Source organism: Ahaetulla prasina, chromosome 10, assembly GCF_028640845.1.
Source record: "Ahaetulla prasina isolate Xishuangbanna chromosome 10, ASM2864084v1, whole genome shotgun sequence".
NCBI lineage: Eukaryota > Metazoa > Chordata > Lepidosauria > Squamata > Colubridae > Ahaetulla > Ahaetulla prasina.
In genome coordinates, this window is record NC_080548.1 from 34,110,215 (window position 1) to 34,130,878 (window position 20,664).

General features: G+C 52.1%; 3 protein-coding genes across 11 annotated transcripts; 2 read left to right on the forward strand and 1 right to left on the reverse strand.

Moving 5' to 3' along the window:
- The first annotated feature begins 2,745 nt into the window (after positions 1 to 2,745).
- Positions 2,746 to 5,109, forward strand: YIF1B (Yip1 interacting factor homolog B, membrane trafficking protein). Of its 6 annotated transcripts, XM_058195182.1 has the most exons (8): positions 2,746 to 2,866; positions 2,961 to 3,097; positions 3,174 to 3,278; positions 3,358 to 3,436; positions 3,518 to 3,575; positions 3,660 to 3,815; positions 3,905 to 3,998; positions 4,138 to 5,109. In XM_058195182.1, exons 1-8 carry the CDS (start codon positions 2,830 to 2,832, stop codon positions 4,288 to 4,290), a joined length of 819 nt encoding a protein of 272 aa, XP_058051165.1. In that variant the 5' UTR covers positions 2,746 to 2,829; the 3' UTR covers positions 4,291 to 5,109. The 6 variants fall into 6 exon arrangements, with proteins under 6 accessions (XP_058051165.1, XP_058051164.1, XP_058051170.1 ...); XM_058195181.1 differs by having other exon boundaries at positions 3,358 to 3,575; XM_058195187.1 differs by lacking the exon at positions 3,174 to 3,278.
- SPINT2 (serine peptidase inhibitor, Kunitz type 2) lies at positions 5,035 to 10,771 on the reverse strand. 3 transcript variants are annotated; one of them, XM_058195190.1, is made up of 7 exons: positions 10,611 to 10,771; positions 8,581 to 8,745; positions 7,858 to 7,905; positions 7,405 to 7,464; positions 7,161 to 7,322; positions 6,931 to 7,011; positions 5,035 to 6,555 (listed from the first exon to the last, which is right to left on the reverse strand). In XM_058195190.1, exons 1-7 carry the CDS (start codon positions 10,681 to 10,683, stop codon positions 6,389 to 6,391), a joined length of 756 nt encoding a protein of 251 aa, XP_058051173.1. In that variant the 5' UTR covers positions 10,684 to 10,771; the 3' UTR covers positions 5,035 to 6,388. The 3 variants fall into 3 exon arrangements, with proteins under 3 accessions (XP_058051173.1, XP_058051172.1, XP_058051171.1); XM_058195189.1 differs by having other exon boundaries at positions 7,152 to 7,322; XM_058195188.1 differs by having other exon boundaries at positions 6,931 to 7,029; positions 7,152 to 7,322.
- A 320-nt stretch (positions 10,772 to 11,091) lies between these two features.
- Positions 11,092 to 18,892, forward strand: PPP1R14A (protein phosphatase 1 regulatory inhibitor subunit 14A). 2 transcript variants are annotated; one of them, XM_058195191.1, is made up of 4 exons: positions 11,092 to 11,509; positions 13,837 to 13,917; positions 14,521 to 14,553; positions 14,879 to 18,892. In XM_058195191.1, the coding sequence occupies exons 1-4, from the start codon at positions 11,258 to 11,260 to the stop codon at positions 14,993 to 14,995; spliced, it is 483 nt and encodes a 160-aa protein (XP_058051174.1). In that variant the 5' UTR covers positions 11,092 to 11,257; the 3' UTR covers positions 14,996 to 18,892. The 2 variants fall into 2 exon arrangements, with proteins under 2 accessions (XP_058051174.1, XP_058051175.1); XM_058195192.1 differs by lacking the exon at positions 11,092 to 11,509 and adding an exon at positions 11,521 to 12,207 and having other exon boundaries at positions 14,879 to 17,271.
- The last annotated feature ends 1,772 nt before the right edge of the window (positions 18,893 to 20,664 follow it).

Genomic DNA, 20,664 nt, shown 5'->3' on the forward strand with positions numbered 1-20,664 from the left:
CAGAGATGTGGTGAGGGTTCCAAACTGGCGAGCTGTATTCTAGAATTGGTCTTGCAAATGTTTTATATGCTCTGGTTAGTAGTGTGGTGTTTATTATATTATAAGATACGGGACTCATTTTATCAATGGCTAGAAGGAAAGATACGTTAGAAAAGATCTGAGAAAGACTTAAGCGAAATATTAAATTGAATGGTTCTAGAACGATGGAATGAATGATGTTATCAGATAAAATATTATATTTATATGGAATGAGAGAATGAAAGGTTATAGCCATTGGTTAACTAAAGGATCAGATATTAGATGGAGGTAATGAAGTAAGGATATTTTTATCTTGAAAGTGCACAAGAGATACGTGACCACCCTACCGACACACAGTAATTGGATTGAAGATGCTTTTATGTTTGTTTGTCTTGTTAAAAAAAATAAAAAACCTTTTGCAAAAAAATAAAAAGAAAGAAATAGAGATGAGCACCACCCCCTATAGTCAGCAACGACAATGGAGTAAAATCAGCAGGGACCCCTTTAGCTTTCTTATCATTGGTGGGAACAACATTTGCAGCTGGTTTTGAGAATACCTATTCTTGTTCCCTGCTTTGTCTGACTTCAGCCAGCGTGCTCTGTCTTGTTTCTTGATTTTTTTTTCAATTTATTGTGTGGAAATTTGATTATAGGCTGTCTATTCCAATTATACATCCTCAGCAGTTAATCAGCTATCGTGTTCATATCTGGTTTTTTTTTCCTACTGCTTTCATAAATCCTCTTCTGTTGCCTTCCTCCACCCATCTGCAACTCGCTCTCCAGACCGTTCTCCTGAAGTTTACAAGCTGCTGCAAATATATATTGCAAATATATTTTGCACTAGAAAGAGTGCAGAGAAGAGCAACAAAGGTGATTAGGGGACTGGAGGCTAAAACATATGAAGAACGGTTGCAGGAACTGGGTATGTCTAGTTAATGAAAAGAAGGACTAGGGGAGACATGATAGCAGTCTTCCAATATCTCAGGGGTTGCCACAAAGAAGAGGGAGTCGGGCTGTTCTCCAAAGCACCTGAGGGTAGAACAAGAAGCAATGGGTGGAAACTAATCAAGGAGAGAAGCAACTTAGAACTAAGGAGGAATTTCTTGACAGTTAGAACAATTAATCAGTGGAACAACTTGCCTGCAGAAGTTGTGAATGCTCCAACACTGGAAATTTTTAAGAAAATGTTGGATAGCCATTTGTCTGAAATGGTGTAGGGTTTCCTGCCTCGGCAGGGAGTTGGACTAGAAGACCTCCAAGGTCCCTTCCAACTCTGTTATTATGTTATGTTATGTTAAAACAATTGTGTGCCTGTTCCCTGACTTAAAGGGGCTGCCCATTCACTGACCTGAGCCCGGTGAAAGACCAGATATTTAAGGCTCATTGAAAAGGTGGGGGGGGAATACAGATCTTGAGAGGCCGGTGCAACAAGAAAGAAGACTGGCTTAATCAAACAAGTGAAGCCTGTCAGGCTGTGCAGTACAGGCAGTGGCTGTAGCTGATACCACCTAGGCCCTACATTGCAATTGACAGAACCTGCAACTGCACCCAGAACAGGAGCAGGGGTGCCACCTGGACATCACTACTTATGCCACTGCACACTGGCTAAGTGCAGCTTCTGAGTAGCCCACCCACAAGATGCCCCTTGTAAAGACTGCCTGAAGACCTTCCTGGCCAGAACTGCCACCTGTTCTTCAAGCAGGAGCTGAGAGTCCAGGCAGCTTGCCAGTCCCAAATGGGCAATGCATGTCAGGGTGGCAAGGTTCTGTCCTAGTGTCAGGAACTTACGCGGGTTTGGATGGAGAGGAATGATTTGACCCTGCCGTGCAGGTGTTTCAATCACCCATATCTGGGGACATTCCATCTTTGACTTGAGTGAGGTAGCATAAATCCCTTCAAGGTGTGCCACCTGAAGTTCTTCCCGTTCTGTGTCAATTGGAGCCAGGAAGGCCTTTCCTAGATTGGGGGCCCTTCAGACAGTCACTCATGTTCTAGTTTCCTTAGGCTTGACTACTGCGATGCACTGTAAACAGGCTCCCTTGAAAAGCACCTGGGACCTTCAACTGGTCCCATAATTCAGTCGTGTGAGCAGTGATGGGCATGCCTCAATTTGCCCACCCCGCTTTGCAAGCTGTATTGGCTGCTGGCTTACTTCCAGACAACCTTCAAGGTGGTAGGTGCTAGGTTACTTGAGGGACTACCTGTCTCCCATCATGTATGCCCATCCCATTCACTCCTGCAGGGATGGGACGCTGCAGGTTCCTTCAATGAAAACATGCCAGCTATCGGGACCAAGAAACGGTCCTTCTGCCCTCCGGAACGGGCTTCCGCCGCTGCCCTTTAGACGCCACGACCTGCTTTTCACCCAGGCCTTTGGCGAGGGAGGCGACCCCGCACTTCGTTGCAGTCGCCATCCTTCGCTTTCACCATCGCTGTTGGAATTCCTTGCTTCGCTTGTCGCAGCCGCGCGGAGTCGTCGCAGGAGACAAACCCGTCTGAGAAAGTATTCTCAGGGCCTCCACGGACCCAGAGCCGCTCGCTGAGCCGATTCCTCCCCTCCAGCATCTCTGGGCTGCACAGAGCAGACCCCGAAACCGCGGCTGACCCTCCTCGCCCCCCACACCACAACTGGAACCGCCTCCGGTAGGGACGCCTTGGTGCGCGGTGACGTCATTGCCACGGCCAAGCGGGCGGGGCCCCGTTGACGTCAAGCGGTATCCTGGCAACCGGCCTGTCTGTCCGGAGCGACGGCGACCTCACGTGCCTCGCGTCCCAGACCTCCCATTGCTCCGCCCACAGCAGCAGCCAGCCATGGAGGGCAACCCGGCGGGCGGGGCCGCCCGCGCGAGTGGGTGTCGCGGGGGGGGGTCTCCGGGGGGCTCGGAGGGGGCGGGGGGGTCTCTCAGCGCCTCCTGAAGGCCGACCCGCTTTTCCCTTCGCAGCGCAGCCCGAGCGCCGCCCACCCGCCGCCTCGCCGCGGCTCTCGGAGGACCCGAGCGGGCACCCACCGCGGCCGGAGCCGCTGTCCAGCCTGGCGGCGGCCTACGGAACCAACCTGGCCTGGCGGGGGAGAGCGCTGGTGAGTGTCGTGCCCGTGCCGGGCATCTGCGGAGCATGTGCAGAGCGCCGCCCGCCTGACCCGCGTCTCCCCGCAGGCCGAGCGCTTGGTGCCGCTGCGCCGCTTGCAGTGCTACTTCGCGGTGGACACGCGGTACGTGGGGCAGAAACTGGCGCGGCTGCTCTTCCCCTTCGGGCACCAGGTGAGCGGGGGGACGGGGGGTCCTCCCGCCCCTCTTCCCGCCCCTCTTCCTCCGTCTGTCTGTGTCTCTGTCTCGGCAGGACTGGCAGGTGCGCTACCAGCAGGACCCCCCCGTGGCACCCCGCTTCGACGTTAACGCCCCCGACCTTTACATTCCAGGTAGGGCCCGGGCAGGGGCGGGAGGGGCGCTGGCCCCGGCTGCAGGCCGCCCCCCTTCCTCCTCCTCTTCTTCCTCTGCAGTCATGGCCTTCATCACTTACCTGCTGGTGGCTGGGCTGGCGCTGGGGACGCAGAATCGGTGAGACCAGTGGGGGCACCTGAGCCAACCGGGCTCCCCTCCCTTTGCCCGGAGCCCCCTCCCCACTTTTGCTGCTGCTTGCAGGTTCTCTCCCGACCTGTTGGGCTTGCTAGCGAGCTCCGCCTTGGCGTGGCTGATTGTGGAGGTGCTAGCCGTTCTGCTCGGCCTCTACCTTGTGGCCGTCAACACCGCACTGACCCCGATTGACCTGGTTGCTTTCTCAGGCTACAAATACGTAGGGTGAGGAACTTGGGACCCTTGCATCCTGGGTGGGGGTGGGGGTTAAACTGAATGGTAGTGGGGTTGACCCATCTTTTTCTCTTTGCCAGCATAATTGCAGGCCTCTTGGCAGGGCTGGTGTTTGGGAAGCCTGGTTATTATGTGCTGCTCGGCTGGTGCTGTGTCACCATCTTTGTGTTTATGGTAAGAGGGAGAGGCTGCCATGCCGGGCTCATGTTGAGGGTGGATGGGCAGCCCTCCCCTCAACTGTTGTGGGTCCTTGGCCACCTACCTACACTGACTTTTCCTAGTGGGCTTCTCTTATCCACCCTCCTTCTCCCAGATCCGTTCGCTTCGCCTGAAGATCCTATCAGAGGCAACTGAAGGGGTCCTGAGGCGGGACACCCAGAACCAAGTGCGCATGTACCTGACCATGGCTGTGGCTGGGCTGCAGCCCCTCCTCATGTACTGGCTGACCTTTCACCTCATCTACTGATGCTTTGCTCAGGCAGTTGCTTTGTGCCCCCAACATCCACCCACCATTTCCAACCTGTCCCCTCTCCCTCCCTGGCCACCCTGGTTGTGCAGAAGGCAGAGCAGAGCAAATGGGTATTTCTGGACCCTAATTTACAGCTCCCCAATCCTTCTTTGGAAGGGGCCTGGCAGTTTGCACTGCTCCCACCTTGATTTGGCTCAGGATTTTTGCTTGTTCTGCTCTTTTCTGTCTGGTTTCTGTCCAGCCAGGTTGGTCACTCCTGCAGAGGAGCTGGGAAAAGGGCCTGCTTTCCTGTCTCTTCAGGATATGGAATTTCCTGCTTGCCACAAACAGAATAAAATGTGGGAGGCAGTGTATGTGCTCTGTCGTTTTGAGAGGGTACTGGAAGGCATTTTCTATCTCCCACCTGCCGTCCCCCAAGGGGTTGGCCTGCCCTGCCACATGCAGTCAGAAGCAAAATGGTTGTGCCTTCAGCCACTTGGGAAGATGTTTGGAAAAGCGTGGGAAAGAGAAGCAGTTAGGTTTCTGGTGGCAGGCAAGCCTGCTTTGCAACAGGGGCTTTCCAGGAAAGCTCCAGGGAGTAGCAGCTACCTTTGTTGCCTGCGCTGAATTGGCAAAGAGCAGCCTTAGTTGGGCAGGATAAGGACTTGGCGCTGCTGCCAGCCTCTTCCGATGCCTTCTGGGCTGCAGCTGCAGCCCTTGGCCAGTAGCTCCCCAATACTAAAGCATTTGTTGTACAAAATGTTAAGTTACTCTTTTATTCAGAGTCCACTCATTACTAAAAACACAATTAAAAGAATCCCTCATGATTTAATACAATCAAGTTTTGATTTGTTTTTAAAAAAATATAAAACCCATTTAAAGCTGGTTATGTAGAAGCTTGCTCAGTGAGATGCCTCTGCAGCAGCTGCGCTCACTGGAGCCACTCTTGAAAGTCCCCCTCAGATTGGAAACACAGCCTTTCCCAGTAGGAAGGGAAGCATGCGGTGGAACTGCTGGCAGCTGTAGCCGACAGTGCAATCCAAGGCCTTCAGTTGCCACAGTGCCCCCTCCAGCTCCTCTCTCTGCTTCCTTGCAAAGCCAGAGGCATTAAGGTTTGCGGTGGGCCTGTGAGCCAAAGGTGGCCTCATCTGGGAGGCTTTGGGAAAAACGGTCCATGCCAGCCAACTGCCAAGCCTCCACAGCTGCAGCTGGTGGCACCTGATAATCTCAAGAAAACCATCTGGCACACTGGGGAGCAAAACTGGGCAGCCCTCACAAAGACAGGAGGAGAGGCACTGGAGGGAAGGTCCTGGAGGAGAGCTGAGCTTAAGGCATATTGAGGAATGAACTAAGGGGGCCCAAGGCCCTCTGTCCAGACAAAGGGGATGGGACAGATGGCCTTGCTTTTCTCCCTCCCTGGCCCTCAAATTGGGGGCTGTTGCACTCTGCCCACTGCACTGGGATAGCCATATTTGGGACACTCAGCACTCCTTTCCCCCAGGGAAATGGGGTTCCACAGGACTCCTGCAGAGCCCCCCGCAGCCCCCTGGGAAATGCATGGCTGTGGTGATGTGGTAGTTCGCCCACCCCAGCTTGAGAGGGAGGACGGTAGCTTTGGGTCTCAAGTGCACTGGAGGAATTCTGCAGAAGCACAGGAGTGTGAACACCCCAAAAGTTTTCTTCCTCCTGAAGAAAAATGCCTTCGGCAGCCCCACCACTCCTTTCCCCAATGATTAACGTGTGCAGGGAACCAGGCCTACCCACCTGAACCGCCTCTGCAGGGCTCGGCTAAGGGAATCCATTGCATTGAGAGGGCCCAAGTGGGACAGGGCTATATAGAGTCCATTCACCAGAGGGAAGGCAAGGGGGGCTCTGGGTCAAGCGGGGAGTCATCATCATCGCTGGCTCTGAAAGAGGGGCACTGCCCGCAGCTCCTCTTGAACTCCTGTGGAGCAGCTGAGCCAATTTCCTGGTGTGCTAGAAAGTGGGGGGAAGTAAGAGGAGGGGAATGTTCCCAGGGAAAGAGGGATGCTTCCCTATCAAAGCCCTGCAGGCTAAAGCTGCCTGCTGCGGTATTTACATGCTGCTTTGGTTCCCACTGAGGCAGCTCCCTTGCTCAGAGGGTGTAGGCATTGCTCATCAGATACTCTTTGTCATCCAGCGTGCTCCACACCGTTCCCGCGGACAACTCCGGGTTCTTCCGGCAGATCTTGACAAAGAAAACCCCCATTGAGCCCAGCAGGATAGTCACCAGGATGGCCAGAAGGACTGCAAGGACCACAGCTGGAGAAGAGAAAGAGACAAAAGCATCAGGCGGGGGAAGGGGCTTTGCTTTCAGGAAGGCGGGGGAGCCTCCCTGTGTGTGCCTCCTTATCTAGAATGAGAATTTTCTAACCGAGGGTGATGAGCAGAAAGGAATCCGCGCACGATGGGATTCCCTTCCCTGGAGAAGCTGTGGCAGTGGCACAATGAGGGAATCGGCAGCCCCTCCCTCCTCAGGAGCTATTGTACCAGCAGCACCAAGGGCAGCCCTGCCAAGATGTCCCAGGAAACCCAGGCCCTTCTTGGATTGAGCAGGCCACAGAACCAAGGTGCAGCGGGAGATCCCACTTCCCTTGCGTCAGTCCCTGCAGTCTCAGCTGAGGCCGAGCTACACACCTCTGGTGGAGAAGCTGAAGGGTCTGGATGGGAGGCGAGGGTGTGCGTCTGTGTCTCCTGGCTCTTCGTTTATCTCTGAAGCTGGAAGAAGACCAAGAACTGGTGAAAAGTGGGGAGTTTGGGGAGGAGTGATCAGGAGTCCCGGCTGCCCTTTTGGAGGTTATGCAAGGGAAGCAAGGACTTTTTGGGAGGTGGGGTGGGAGGGCATGTCAACAGGATACCTCCATCACCTGTGCACTGGCTCCGGCAGTGCTCCTCAAAGAGATAGTTGTTCTTGTTGCCACGGCAGCCCCCATAGACGAACGTCTTGCATGTCCGGCTCTCGAGGTCAAAATACCAACGGAGGAAGGAGGCCCGGCAGGGACCTACCACCCGGGGCGCAGCACAGAATTCTAGGGGGAAAGAGATGGTTCGGAGAGTCGCCTGAAGGGAAGATGAGAGTCCATGGCCCAGGGAAGGAAGGATCCCTCTTACCTCTGAAGCCAGGCTTATTTTCGTAGGCCTCTGGGTCATGTCCGGCTTTTGGTGTGGCCACTGGGAGAAAAGCAGAGCAGTTGGCCAGAGGCTGAAGGCCAGTGGTCATCCTTGGCAAAAGCTGACTCTTCCAAGCCACTCCGCCCTTCCCAGGCCTGGGCACCCCTAATATGCACACCAAAGGCCCTAGAGGCTCATCTGCCCCACTCTCCAAAAGGCAGACAGTGCCAAACGAGGCAAGACCCAATTTGCAGGAACAGCTCAAGAAGTCTCTGGCTTTGGAGGCTGTAGAAAACCTCTCCTTGCAGAAAATTTGGCCACCAAGGCAGAATTATTAAGGGGCTATAGATTTTTGGAGACCCCAACCTCCAGCCCATCCGAGCTCGGATAGCAATTGCTTGAGCTCCCAATTTCTGTCCATTCTAGCCTCATGCATGAACTCGGGACCCTTACCTTCTGTGGCTGGCCCTCCAGGTACCACTGTTGCCTCTGCAGCCCCACCTGGAAGTCAAGACAATTCTGGCATAAGAGACCCAGAGCAATGGTCTCACTAAAGGGCTTGGCCTGTCCTGGAACACTGCTCTTCAGATGGAGCAGCCTTGGACAAAATCGCCTGGGGAGATCTCAGCCTTTGTTTGGCTACTGCTCTGTGTTAAAGTTGTTAAGTTTTAAGCTGCATTCCCGATTACCGATGACCTGGAGCACACCCCTTGCTGGGAACCAACGGGGGATGTCAGGTCCTGGGAACTCCCACTTCCAGCACAAGGTGCTCTGAAGGCAGGAGAAACGCAGGCTGCTTGCTCCTGGGGCTGAGAATTTGGGTGTAGTGTAAGCCACAAAGCATGATGTGAAGGCAGTGGAGGCCTCAAGCCCCTCGTAGTGGCAGGGGGTCCCAGCAGTAGGAGAAGAAAGCGTTGTGTTCCCAAACACAACGCTTTACCCCAAATCTCTGGCAACTCTCTGTGGAATGCTCACCTGTGGGGTGGTGCTATCTGAGCTGGGTTGTTTTCTCGCAGACGTTTCATTACCCAACTAGATGATAGTTCTAGACTAGCACTGATGATGCTACCTAGTTTGATTAATGAAATGTCTTCAGGGAACCAACCAAGCTCAGGGACTAACAAGGACCCTCATTTCAACTCTGACCTACAAATATTCTCCTTTATTGATGCTCACCTCTGATACACGTCTGAAAGCAGTCCTGTTCAGAGAAGAAGTTGTTGGCATTGCCTCTGCAACCCCCAAAAGTGAATTCCTGGCACATTTGACTTGTGGTATTGTACCACCACCGATGGAAGGATGCCCGACAAGGGCCCACCATCTTGGGCGAGTGGCATCGATCTGAAAATAGAGAGGTTTGTGGAAAGAATTAGCTTCCAAGAGGCCGGTAGCCTCCACAATTTTTTTCTGATGGCATTTAGGGCCACTGCCACATTTAGCTGCTACCCACTCTGGGCGCCAAGAGCCCAGGGCAACTCCACCCAGATTGGTCTGCAAAGGCAAGTAGGATTGTGAACCACAAATTATGAATGGGATGCTGAACTTGGGCCAGTGGGATCTTTCAACCCCTCTGACTCAGAAGACTGAACTTGCAGGAATAAATTTGGGATACCCCTCTGTGCAAGTCAACTTGCCTTAATAGAGCAGTCACAGTGGTACTTTGCCTGAGGGAAATAGCATTCAAAATTCAAACTAAAATTTCTTCCTTGGCTTTTCTGCAAATATACACTTTCAGGTATTGGCACGGCTGGCATTTGTGAACTTTTCTTTCAGAGCAGATGAATAGTTGCTCTACATTTTTATTCTGTTACTGAAGATTTAAAGTATTTTCCTAATTCTAGAGTTGATTGTGGAAAACTCATCTAGTGGAAGGTCTTTATCTATGCATGTGACCATTTGTCCCAGAAGAGTGGAAAACAACTTATTTGCAAGAAATAGGTGTCGTTTGGGGGGGAGAGTACGAGTGGGAAGACCACAGCACCCTAAGATCCTGGGTTTCCCCACTGGTGAAGCCGGCCAAGAAAAGACATGCTGCCTCTCTGGATCACTTTCTTTGTTCACCAACATAAGCAAATCCCATAGGATCCTGACCACCACAAGATGATCCATGTGTGCCACAGCTGCAGTTTAGATTTTCCAGCAACCTGGTATGGCCAATTTCCCACTGTGTAGCTGGGGGATGTAGGGCTTTCAGAGTAGGAAGGCTGAGATAGGCCAGGCTCAAATGCTACCTCCTCTTTGCCCCAAGTTTGGGGTCTGCCCTGTGGCCACTTGTCCCTTGCAAAAAAGGCAGGTGAAAGCACTCACTGTCCAAGGGCACAGAAGCGATGCCAACAGGGCCAGAGGCTGGACAGGAGCATTTTCTTACAGGAAGTCCAGTTGGCACCAGCTTCCTCTAGCAGACAATGGCAGGGAGGCAGGTGACTCAGGTACAAGTTGCAGACCTCACCCAAACAGGCTGAACCGGTTCAGGGCTGGTTGGCCCATCCCACCAGGTCAGATTTCACTGAACAGCCACTCATCCCTGGGAGTTCATCAGAAGGGCAGGCACCCCCCCCCTTGCTGGCTGTCGCCCAGGAAAATGCTTTCCTGTGGCCCCACTCTGCCACAAGACAAGAACCCCCATTTGGCCAGGACAACATAACCAGCAGGTGCCTAAAGCCCTGATGGGCACAAGAGAGGCCTGGCGAGAGGCTGCCATCTTCATATCTGGTAATGCCCACCCCTCTAGCAAAACGGGACAAAGGCAGTCTGGCAAGCGCTCCAGACCGGCCTTGAGAAGCACATCCAGCCGGGAGGAACTACCAGAATGGTGCCTGCCTAGGCAGGAAGAAAGGAGGCCCTCATCTCCCAGTCCCAGCAGCCAAACGTGGCTGGGAAAGGCGCGGGGGCGGGGAGGGGTGGAGGCCAGGCTTCCGGATTTGGGACCCCCGACAACCGGGGCAGGGAAACTGGGGGCTAAAACGAGCCCACGCCGGCAGATCTTTTCGGGTGGGGCACGTCAAGACCAACCACCCTGCGCTGTAGAGACCTGACGGAGCGCTCAAGAGAGACACAGGGCGCTGGCACTGGCCCGAATACAGCGCAGGAACCCGCCCAACGATCGGCAAACAAGCCTGCCCACCGTATTTGAAGCTACAAACGGACGGACGGAAGGCCTTTCTGAAGACTGGTTCAGGGGAGCAGCACGGGGCGAGTATTCTTACCTAGCTGCGACTCTGCGGCCGCCAGGGCGGCAGCCAACGTGATCCACAGCGTCAGCCTCTTCTCGCGCCTCATCGCACCGTCCTCCCGGACCAAGCTGCCCGCTGGGCCGCAACGGCTGCCGAACACCGCAGGTGTGCCACGCCCATTGCTCTCCGGGCGCCAATCACGGGGGCCGACGTCTATCGCTCTCACACCTCTCTGCCCACCTATTTTGCATAGATTGCATAGCAATCACGTGGTGGTGGTGGAGGAGCGCCCCACCGATTGCAAAGTAGGAAAGTCCCGGATGGAGAAACCTGCCAGGTGTAGGCAGAAGATTCCGCAGGTGTAGTCGGGGCGGGGCTGTGGTTCGGGCCGCTGCTCCTGGTTTCTTCTCCCGCTCGTGGTTGCCTAGTTCGGTGATAGCTTCTATCAGAAGCCTCCCGCCGACTTGCGAACAGCGTGCTAGGACCTGCACAGACCCCGGAGTAAAAGGTGGAGCCCATCCCTCTTCAGCCTTCCAGCTTATCTTTTGCCGAAGTTTCGCGCTTGGACAGCCGCTGTGTTGGAAGCGGGACGTGGTCAGGGAGGCCCCCGCTTGCCTTAGTAGCCCCACTCAGGGAGGATTCCTGAAGAAGTGGGAAGGGCGGGGGGGTCGTTGCGATGAATGTACTTGCCTAATGACAGAACGGCCAGGCCGAGGGCTGGGGCTAGAAGGAAGAAGCCGCTGGGCGTCCCGCTGGGCCGACAAAACCGCTCCAAAAAGCTCCGGCAGCTTTCTCAACCTGAGTCCGAATCAAACGACCCGAGCAGAGCAGCGTTGCTTGGCCTGCCCCTGCCCCTGCCCTTGCCCCGTCTGGCGGCAACAACTCGAGGGGGCAAACCCCGCCTTTTCCCAGAGGGGACCCACCAGGGACAGGTGAGGAGCTTCGAAGGCAAGCAATTCGCAGGCCGGCGCTAGGAGAGAAGAGCCGTGTTGCCCACCCATTCAAAATGTGCGGGGGGACGGGGACGACTAAGAGCTGGTGGAATGCCGGGAGCAAATCTTAGTAGCCGCCGTTCTTTCGGAAACTTTAAGGGCTGCAGGAGGGGGCAGTGGCCAGGCGACCGCGCTTTGCTGGAAGGCCATTAGAGCCCAAGGCCGCAGCACCGAAGGACCAGCTCTGGAAAAGGGAGGCCGGCGAGGTCGATCGGCTCCTGGCCGCCAGAGCGGCCCTTAAAGCCTCCATCTTCCAGGGAGGCCCGCAAGACTGGCCGGGAGACCGGTTGGGCCCGCCTCTGCCCCCAGAGCAAGACGGCCCCCCACCCCGAGGGAGGGTCTGGGAGGCAGAGCTCCGCCCCGGCTGCTATAAGGCGCGGGAAGCCGGCGGACGCCCCGTCTAGTTGGCGCAACGAACGATGGCGGCCGATCGGGTGGGGAGGCGTTTAGGGCGTGCGTCGCCGGCCCGTTCTCCCGGCCTCTCTCCCGGAGGCAGCCGCGCCGAAAGGACAGCCAGCCCGGGCATCCAGAGGCGCCAAGCGCGGGTCACGGTTAAGTATGACCGACGGGAATTACAGCGGCGCCTTGACACGGAAAAGTGGATCGACGGCCGGCTGGAGGAGCTGTACCGAGGACGGGTGAGGGGGACGCCGGGTTGGGCGAGAGGACTCGCGGTCTAGTCCTTTGGGGGGGACTGCTGCCGGCCCCGTCCAGAGCGGCCCGCCTGGGACAGAGCGACTCCTTTGTGGCCAAAGGCAGCGGCAGCCTAGCTCAGCTTCCTGGCCGGCCTGGAGGCCATGATGGGGTTAACGTTAAGGCTGCTTGGGGCCCCCCACTCCTCCCTCCCAGCTGGGACTGGGGAGCCATCTGCCTTGTTGGGAGGCACATCTGCCTTTAACACTGCCGGGAGGAGGGAGGAGTAAGCAGCAGCCTTCGTCCAGCCTGGCCTTCATCCAGCCTTGTGTCCAGCAGGGTGGTTGCTGATTGCTGCTGGTTTTTCTCGGTGGGATTTTCAGGCTCAAGAGGCTGAAGGTTGCTGGTGGTTCTGGGCCAGGAGAGAAACTTCTGGGCCAAGAGGGGAAACTGCACTCAGAAATACGATGGACTGGGGGCTGCAGGGTGGGCCCCTCCTGTCGCCCTTGGTCATGCCATTCAGCCATCTTTCCCAGAACCAGATATTTGACCCCAGGCTTTTCCTGGTATCTCAAAAGCAAGTTCAGAAATTCCCTCCTCACTCCATCCATGGGAAGAGCCCGTCTGGCAGGCAAGAATGAGCAAGAGATCGGCTCCTATTGAATTCAGGCTGGAATGAGGGGAACTGCATCCCCAGCTACCAGAGGGCAGTTATCTGCCGTGCTCCAAGGTTCTTTCTGGCTCCAGGGCACCTTGGCTTGGAAAGGGGATCACAGAAAAAGTGCAGATGGGCTTGCAGAGAAGGGTCATTGGCCTTCTCCTCCTCTTCCTAAGGAGGAATGTGCATCCCGCCTCCAGTTGCTGACATTTTCCTTGCCTAGAAAGGATTCTTCAGGGTGGGGGTGGTGAGCCTGGCCTAGCTATAAAAGAGACGTCTCCAATCCTCCCATGAAAGGAGTGAGTTACCATCTGGGTTGCTTTTTTGCCTCCCCAGGGAATATGGGAGGGGAGCAGCTTAGCTGGTAGGTTGATGCTCTGATCCAGAGGCTTCTTGGTGTGAGGGGCAGCAGTGCTGTGACTATCCTCTTCCCCCCTGCATATTTACAGGGAGGTTGCAGAGAAAAGTTTTTGCATTGGAGGCTTTGAAGAAGACTGGACAGCCATTTGTCTGGAATGGTGTAAATAGGGTCTGCTGCTTGAGCAGGGGGTTGGACTAGAAGACCTCCTAGGTGCCTTCCAATTCTGTTATTCTGTTAAGGGGTACAGATGGAACTAGGCTCTCCCAACTGGATCAATTACTTATTGCGTGGTGGGCAAAATAGGCGCAATGGATACTTACGCTCCCAAGAAAAGCAGCAGTCATGTCTCTGGGATATTGCAGGGGTGGGATGCTCTTCGTCTTGTCTAAAACGGGGGGATTCAGGTGGGTCTGGATTTTGAAAACTTTGAAAGCTTTGTCGTTCTAGATGTATTCGAACTATGAAATGCTTCACTGAAGAGCTGCACAAGTCAGAGAGCCTGGACTATTGTCAAAAAAGGCCTCTTGTGAGACCTCATAACTCTTGTTCCTAACTCTTGTTCCTAACTCTTGTTCCAAGAGCCCTTTAGCCTGACCCTTTTCGATTTTGTGGCAGGAAGATGAGATGCCAGATGAAGTCAATATTGATGATCTCCTGGAGATGGACACAGATGAGGAGAGGGCCAAGAAATTACAGGTAAACTGCTTTCACATTACCAGGTCTGCTGACTCAGAATCCTGAATTGGCACCCTTGACTGGGTCCCGTCAGTAGGAGCAGAAGGGAGGTGAAAATGTTGAATTTATAAGCCGGGCAGGGACAAAGCAATTGCAGCATTACAACAGAGCAAGCAGTGGAATGAACAGGGGTGCTTATGCAGACAAAGAGGTCCACTGCACAAAAATTCTGAAGAAGTTGCTGCTCTAAGAAGTGAAGCTCTTTCACGATCAAATGAGCCTTAATGCCCATTAACAACATGCTGGTGCTAATTTCTGAGCACCAAGAATGAGGCATAGATTCATCTCGCCCTGCGCTATTTGCTAATAAGCATACCTAATGAGGAGTTAGCCTAGGCTGTGTCATTTTGTTAATAAATAGAAATTAGGATCTGAACAGGATAAGAAAAGGGAACCAGGGATCCAAGTGTTCCCTGTGAAAGAGAAGGCTGTGAATTAGATCTGAGCCCAGGGAAGATATTCATGGTTTGGTTCAAGAGTGAAGCTGGAAATTAAAAAGGCTGGGGAAATAAATGCTGGGCCGCCCATCCTTTGGGGCTGTTCCTCACTGTAATTTTTTTCTAGGGCACCTTGGAATCATGCCACAACAACACGGAGGTGGGTGTCCAGTTTCTGAGCAATCGCTGGCTTTGGTCTGGGTCCTGTGGAACGTAAATGTCCGCCAAGGGTGGGGTTTGCTTTCCCAAAGAGATGCCACACTTCCAGCTGCTGTGGAATAGTTGAGGAAGGGCACCCTTTCCCTCTTTGGGCTCCCCGGCCTTCTTCCCATCCCATGACTCCCCGAGGAGGCTCTCTTTGCTATTCCTGGGGATCTGGTTGCTCTTGATCCTGGGAGTCCCTAATGGAGGGAGATCCCTTTCTTGGAGGGTTCCCCCAGTGTCAGACATCTTCTCCACTTTACCTCCCCCCCCCACCCCGCCAGGACTTCACCAGAGAGCTGCTGGAGAAGCTGAGAGGCCTCAGAACAGAACATGTTCTCCGCCGGACAAGTCCCAGCAGCCAGAGGAACATGGACAAGGGCCCCAAAGTTCCACAGTGACTGTGACCCTGGAGAGCTGCAGAGACGGCTGAGCTGCTGGAAGAACTTGCTGCTGTCTCCCTGCCTCTAGTAGGATGGACTGGCTCCATGGCTTTGGCCACCTCCACCCTGCCGGGAAGGTCTCCTAGGCCCTTTTGAACTTCTCTCTCTGATGGATGACAGGCTCTGCTGGGCTGCCTCCCCACAATAAAGTGCTCTGTCCCCCAGAAGCTCAACTGTTGCCTCTGCCAGAGCAGGGTGGGGGAGACAGGACCTTATGATGATTGGGACCCTTGTGAGAGAGAACCTGGCCAGAAGAGAGTTTGCCTCCTATGAAGCACTCTGGACGTTTCTGGCTGTCACCCAGAACCTTCGTCTGTGTTTGCACACCCTTGGCTATATTTTTTCTAGCTGGGCATGTTTGACACAGTCTGCCTGATATCCAGGGCCATGAAATCTTAGAAACAGGTTCCTTGCCCAATCCATCCCTCAGCAGCCTCCCTGTAGCCGGTGAGGTGAACTGAAGGCAGCAGGCTTTACTAGAGTCTCACAGCTGTGACTCCAGCCGGGTCTATAACAATTCGCCATGGCCAACTTGCCATGGCCAATTAACTCTGGGACAACTTACTCCAGGACAAGAGTTACACTAATATCAAAGAAATAGTGTACTAGAATCATTAAAGAAAGGATGCCAAAGGAGGGATGGAATGAAACGTGAATTGCAAAAATTAAAGTATTTTTTAAATTTATTTTAAATAATTAAACAGAATAAATTGTCCTGCAACAAGTTGTCCCATGGTGAGTTGGCCACAGCAAATTTGCCATGGTGAGTTGCCCGTGGCAAGTAGCTCCATTCTGACCACAGCCAGCCTTTCCATGTTTCAGACAACCACCTCAGTCAGACAGAGACACTGAGTCCTGCTTCCTCTCCTCCCCACACACCCTCACCTGGGACCCAGAGAGGAGTCTTCCAAGTTAGAAGCTGCTTCAGGAGTCCAGCAGCACTTTGTGCTTCCTTCTTGCCGGGGGTGGGGGGGTGGAGGTCTGCATGGTTCAGCAGGAAGTGGGGGGTCCCACATGTTCAGCCGACCTTCCAGCAACTGGGCCTGCGGCAGCCCTCTCAATCCAGTCTTCCCTGTAGCTTCTGGATCCCCCAGCATTATCTGGCTACAGAAGGCCTTCTCCCAGGCCCCACAGATGTCTGTGTGCATATGGCTTCCCAAGTGCCTCCCCCACCCCTTGCCATTACTGTCTCTGCAAGTCAATGTGTACCAGCTACTGCCTGCCTCAGTCCAAGCCAGGGGGAGGGGGGGAGATCCTTTCCCAGGGAGGGAGGGAAGATGCTTGCAAAGGGAAGCTGGGTCAGGCTCTCCCTCCCTCCATCCCATGGCTGGTCCAGCAGACACTGGAGCCTCTGAAGCTTGTGCCCTTATTTGGGAACAGGCAAAGGCTGGAAAGGGGAGGGACTTGATGGCCAGCTCAGCTGGGCCCTTTTGTCCTCCCTTGGCCTAGATGCCCACAGCCCTCCCCCCCCCCAAGAAAGGACTTTTTCGGAGGGGGGGGTTGGCAGGAGGGGGAGTGCTGAACAAGGGTAGGAGGAGAGCCCAGTCAGCATTGGGGGTTCCTTTTTTATGGGCTGCTCTGGCAAATGATTTTTACCTTAATTCTTCCTCCTCCTCTTCAAAAAAATCCTTATTGAAAATTTAAAAGAGAAATGCTGGTAAAAAAACCAGTAATATTCAACAAATTAATTATGAGTATTAACAAAATGAGGAAAATGGCATTTTCAAAAATGGATAAGTCACACTTCCTGAATACAGTCTTTGCTACTGACCACTTTTCCAATCTCTCAATGTAATTCTCAAATAAACCCCTCAGAAACACCCCTGTGATCAACTCCCACAGTTTCATAATATAGTTAAAATAACATTGACAAATGAAACTTGAAACGTTCACAGCCAAATTAGATAGTTCCTGGAAACGAAACATCAAAACTTTAATCCCAGTCTGTATATAATAATTGTATAATGTGCAATCCCAAAATTAACATTGAATTAACTCACTTCATTGTCTTTTACACGTTATTGTTTTATAGTGAGGTGAATTATTGTTTAGTGTCCAAATACAATGGGATTAAGTTTCTGTGTATGTATAAATGCATTTAGGTCAAACATTATTGTTTAGTTTTGTAGATGTTATGTTTTATTGTTATGTGCTGTTGGCCACACAGAGTTGCTGTAGTGAGAAGGGCAGCTGTACATGAATCAAATAAATAAAGAAACAGGAGTGGCTTGAGCATGTTCAGCATATTCAGGGAAGACTAGATTTAGTTTGTTCCCCAGATCAGGCTTGAGCCAAAATAGAACGAAGCCCCAAATCACCAACTGCAGCCTTGGGCGTCTGGGCTGTTGCCATTCTCCTGTGCTTTGAAAGGCTCTCGATACTCATTACTTCTCAATCCAGACCCCCAGTTTAGTGACTTCTCTGGCATTTGGGGGGGGGCACTTTGACTGTAAATTAAAAGCCCGTGCTCTGGCTCTGGCCCTGCCTAGCCCGGCCCTGGACCTTGTGGCATTCCTGTTGTGGCAAAGGCTTAACAGAAAGGGCCGGTAAGATCCCAGACCCCAAAACAGGTTCCCTGTCTGCTGGAGAAAGAGCCTTTCTACTTCAAGAGGATTGCTTGCTCCCCAGACAGTCCCTGGTTTCATCTGCAAAAGATGGGCCTCTGGGGACTAAAACCACCTTTGCTCACTTCCAGAATCAGAAGCAATGCATAACCAGTGACAGTGGCCTTTGTTGCCCTGCGAGACACATGGGCAGAACTCTGAGGGCGATCATTCTAAGGGAGGGCAAAAGGAGCCAGGAGGTCAAGCTTTGCCTTGTCATATTAGGGTTATTGGCAGTCCGTAGACAGCAGGGAGGCATCACAGTTTCAAAGAGATCTCTTGCCAAAACTGATTTCAGATGGATGCCCCAGTTAACCTTTGGGATCTGCTTCTCCGAGTTACAGCAGTGACCACCAACTGAAACTTCCCCTGCTCCAGCATAGGAAGTGCTGGGATGATGATTTTCTTGGGGCCTGCCTTGCTTTGTACCTGCCTTGGGGCCTGCCTTGCTTTGAGCTTTGGTGCAAATGGCTTTGCAGAATCCACTGATCCAAATCAGCTATAATGCTTATAGGGCAGCTGCCTGTTCTCTAACTGACCTGACTATCTCTGCTGTGAAAGGGCCTGCTGACGCCACCAGAAAGTGATGTTGTCCCAAGACCTTGGGACGGCCCTGAATTTTCCTTATTCCAATGTCTGGCTTTGGAGAGCAAACGGACACTGTGCCTGAGCCCCTCTCTTCTACCCTGTTTGCTGCAGAGCCCAAGGCCCAGAGTGCCTGGGAGGACCTTCCAATGGTACTTGTGATGTCCCCAGGGGTCCTGTTTGCCTTCTGTTGTCTCCAGCCCCCTCCCTTTTTTGCCTGAGCAGAAAGAAAAGAGCTGCTGAGTTAGTTATTATAGGAATTTACAGGATGAGATGTTAGGTCCACTTAAGGAATTATTTAATCAGATACAACTAGGAGGGGGAATTCCCCCCTCATGGAGAACCTCTTTTATTTCATTGATACCAAAAGAGGAACAGGATTGTTCTAAACCTGGGAATTATAGACCAATTTCACTTTTAAATAATGATTATAAGATTTTTGTTAAAATAATAGTTAATAGATTAATGTTGATTCTGCAGCGAAGAATTCATAATGATCAATCTGGATTTATAAAAGGGAGACAGATGAAGAATAATGGTTAGGCAGATTGTTAATTTACTGGAGTATCTAGAAAAGAAAAATTTTATTCCAGCAGCATTTATCTTTCTCGATGCAGAGAAAGCTTTTGATCGATTGCATTGGGATTTTTTATTTAAATTAATAGAAAAGATGCAATTTGGAGATGGTTTTATAAGAATAATTAGGGCAATTTATGGAGAGCAAACAGCACAGATTATAATCAATGGTAGCTTAACAGAACCTTTTAAGATTGCGAAAGGAACAAGACAGGGATGTCCTTTATCACCATTATTGTTTATTTTAACTCTAGAACCATTATTGGATAAAATACGAGAAGTAAAGGAGATAGAGGGAATTAGAGTTAGACAACATGAATATAAGCTAAGAGCTTTTGCAGATGACCTGGTGTTTACTTTAACAAACCCTATAAATTCTAGTAAATCTTTGTTGGAAATAATTGATCAATATGGGAAGGTTTCAGGGTTTAAGGTAAATCAGAAAAAGACAAAAGTGATAATAAAAAATATGGCCAGACAACAGAAAGAAAAACTAGAGGAAATAACAGGATTTGAAATTGTAAAGAAGGTTAAGTACTTAGGGGTTTATATTACATCGTCAAATGTGAAATTGTACAAGAATAACTATGAGGTTTTATGGCAAAAAGTTCAGAAGGAGTTGATTGTTTGGAAAAAATTGCAATTATCTTTGCTGGGGAGAATTGCTGCTATTAAAATGAATGTTTTACCTAGATTTTTATTCCTCTTTCAAATGATACCAATAATTAAGAAAGATAAGAATCTTGAGGAATGGCAGAAGGGAATTAATAAATTTATATGGGAAGGTAAAAAAGCTAGGGTTTATTTTATTTATTTATTTTATTTAATCATATTTATATACCGCCCTATCTCCCAAGGGACTCAGGGCGGTTTACAGGCACTAAAAACAGATAAATAGAATATAAATACAATATAAAACATTTAAAAAACTTATTCTAAAGCCCGTCCAATTAAAAATAGAAATAAAACCCAATTTAAAACCCAAAATTTAAAATCTAGCTCAGTCCTGCACAATTAAATAAGTATGTTTTAAGCCCGCGACGAAAGGTTCGGAGGTCCGAAAGCTGACGAAGTCCGGGGTAGATCGTTCCAGAGGTGGGAGCCCCACAGAGAAGGCCCTTCCTGGGCGCCGCCAGACGACATTGCCTCGCTGACGGCACCCTGAGGAGACCCTCTCTGTGAGAACGCACGGGACGGTGGGAGGTATTCGATCGCAGTAGGCGGTCCCGTAAATAACCCGGCCCAATGCCATGGAGCGCTTTAAAGGTGGTCACCAAAACCTTGGAGCGCACCCGGAAGGCCACAGGAAGACAGTGCAGTCTGCGCAGGATAGGTGTCATATGGGAGCCACGAGGCTCCATCTATCACCCGCGCAGCTGCATTCTGACTAACTGTAGCCTCCGGATGCCCCTCAAGGGAGCCCCATGTAGAGAGCATTGCAGTAATCCAGGCGAGGCGTCACGAGTGCGTGAGTAACCGTGGATAGGGCATCCCGGTCCAGAAAGGGGCGCAACTGGCGTACCAGGCGAACCTGGTAGAACGCTCTCCTGGAGACGGCCGTCAAATGCTCTTCTAGAGACAGCCGTTCATCCAGGAGGACGCCTAAGTTGCGGACCCTCTCCATCGGGGCCAATGACTCGCCGCCGATGGTCAGCCGCGGATTAAGCTGACTGTACCGGGATGCCGGCATCCACAGCCACTCTGTCTTGGCGGGATTGAGCTTGAGCCTGTTTCTCCCCATCCAGACCCGTACGGCCTCCAGACACCGGGACAGCACCCGATAGCTTCGTTGGGGTGGATCGGTGTAGAAAAGTACAGCTGAGTATCATCCGCATACAGCTGATACGTCACACCGAAACCACT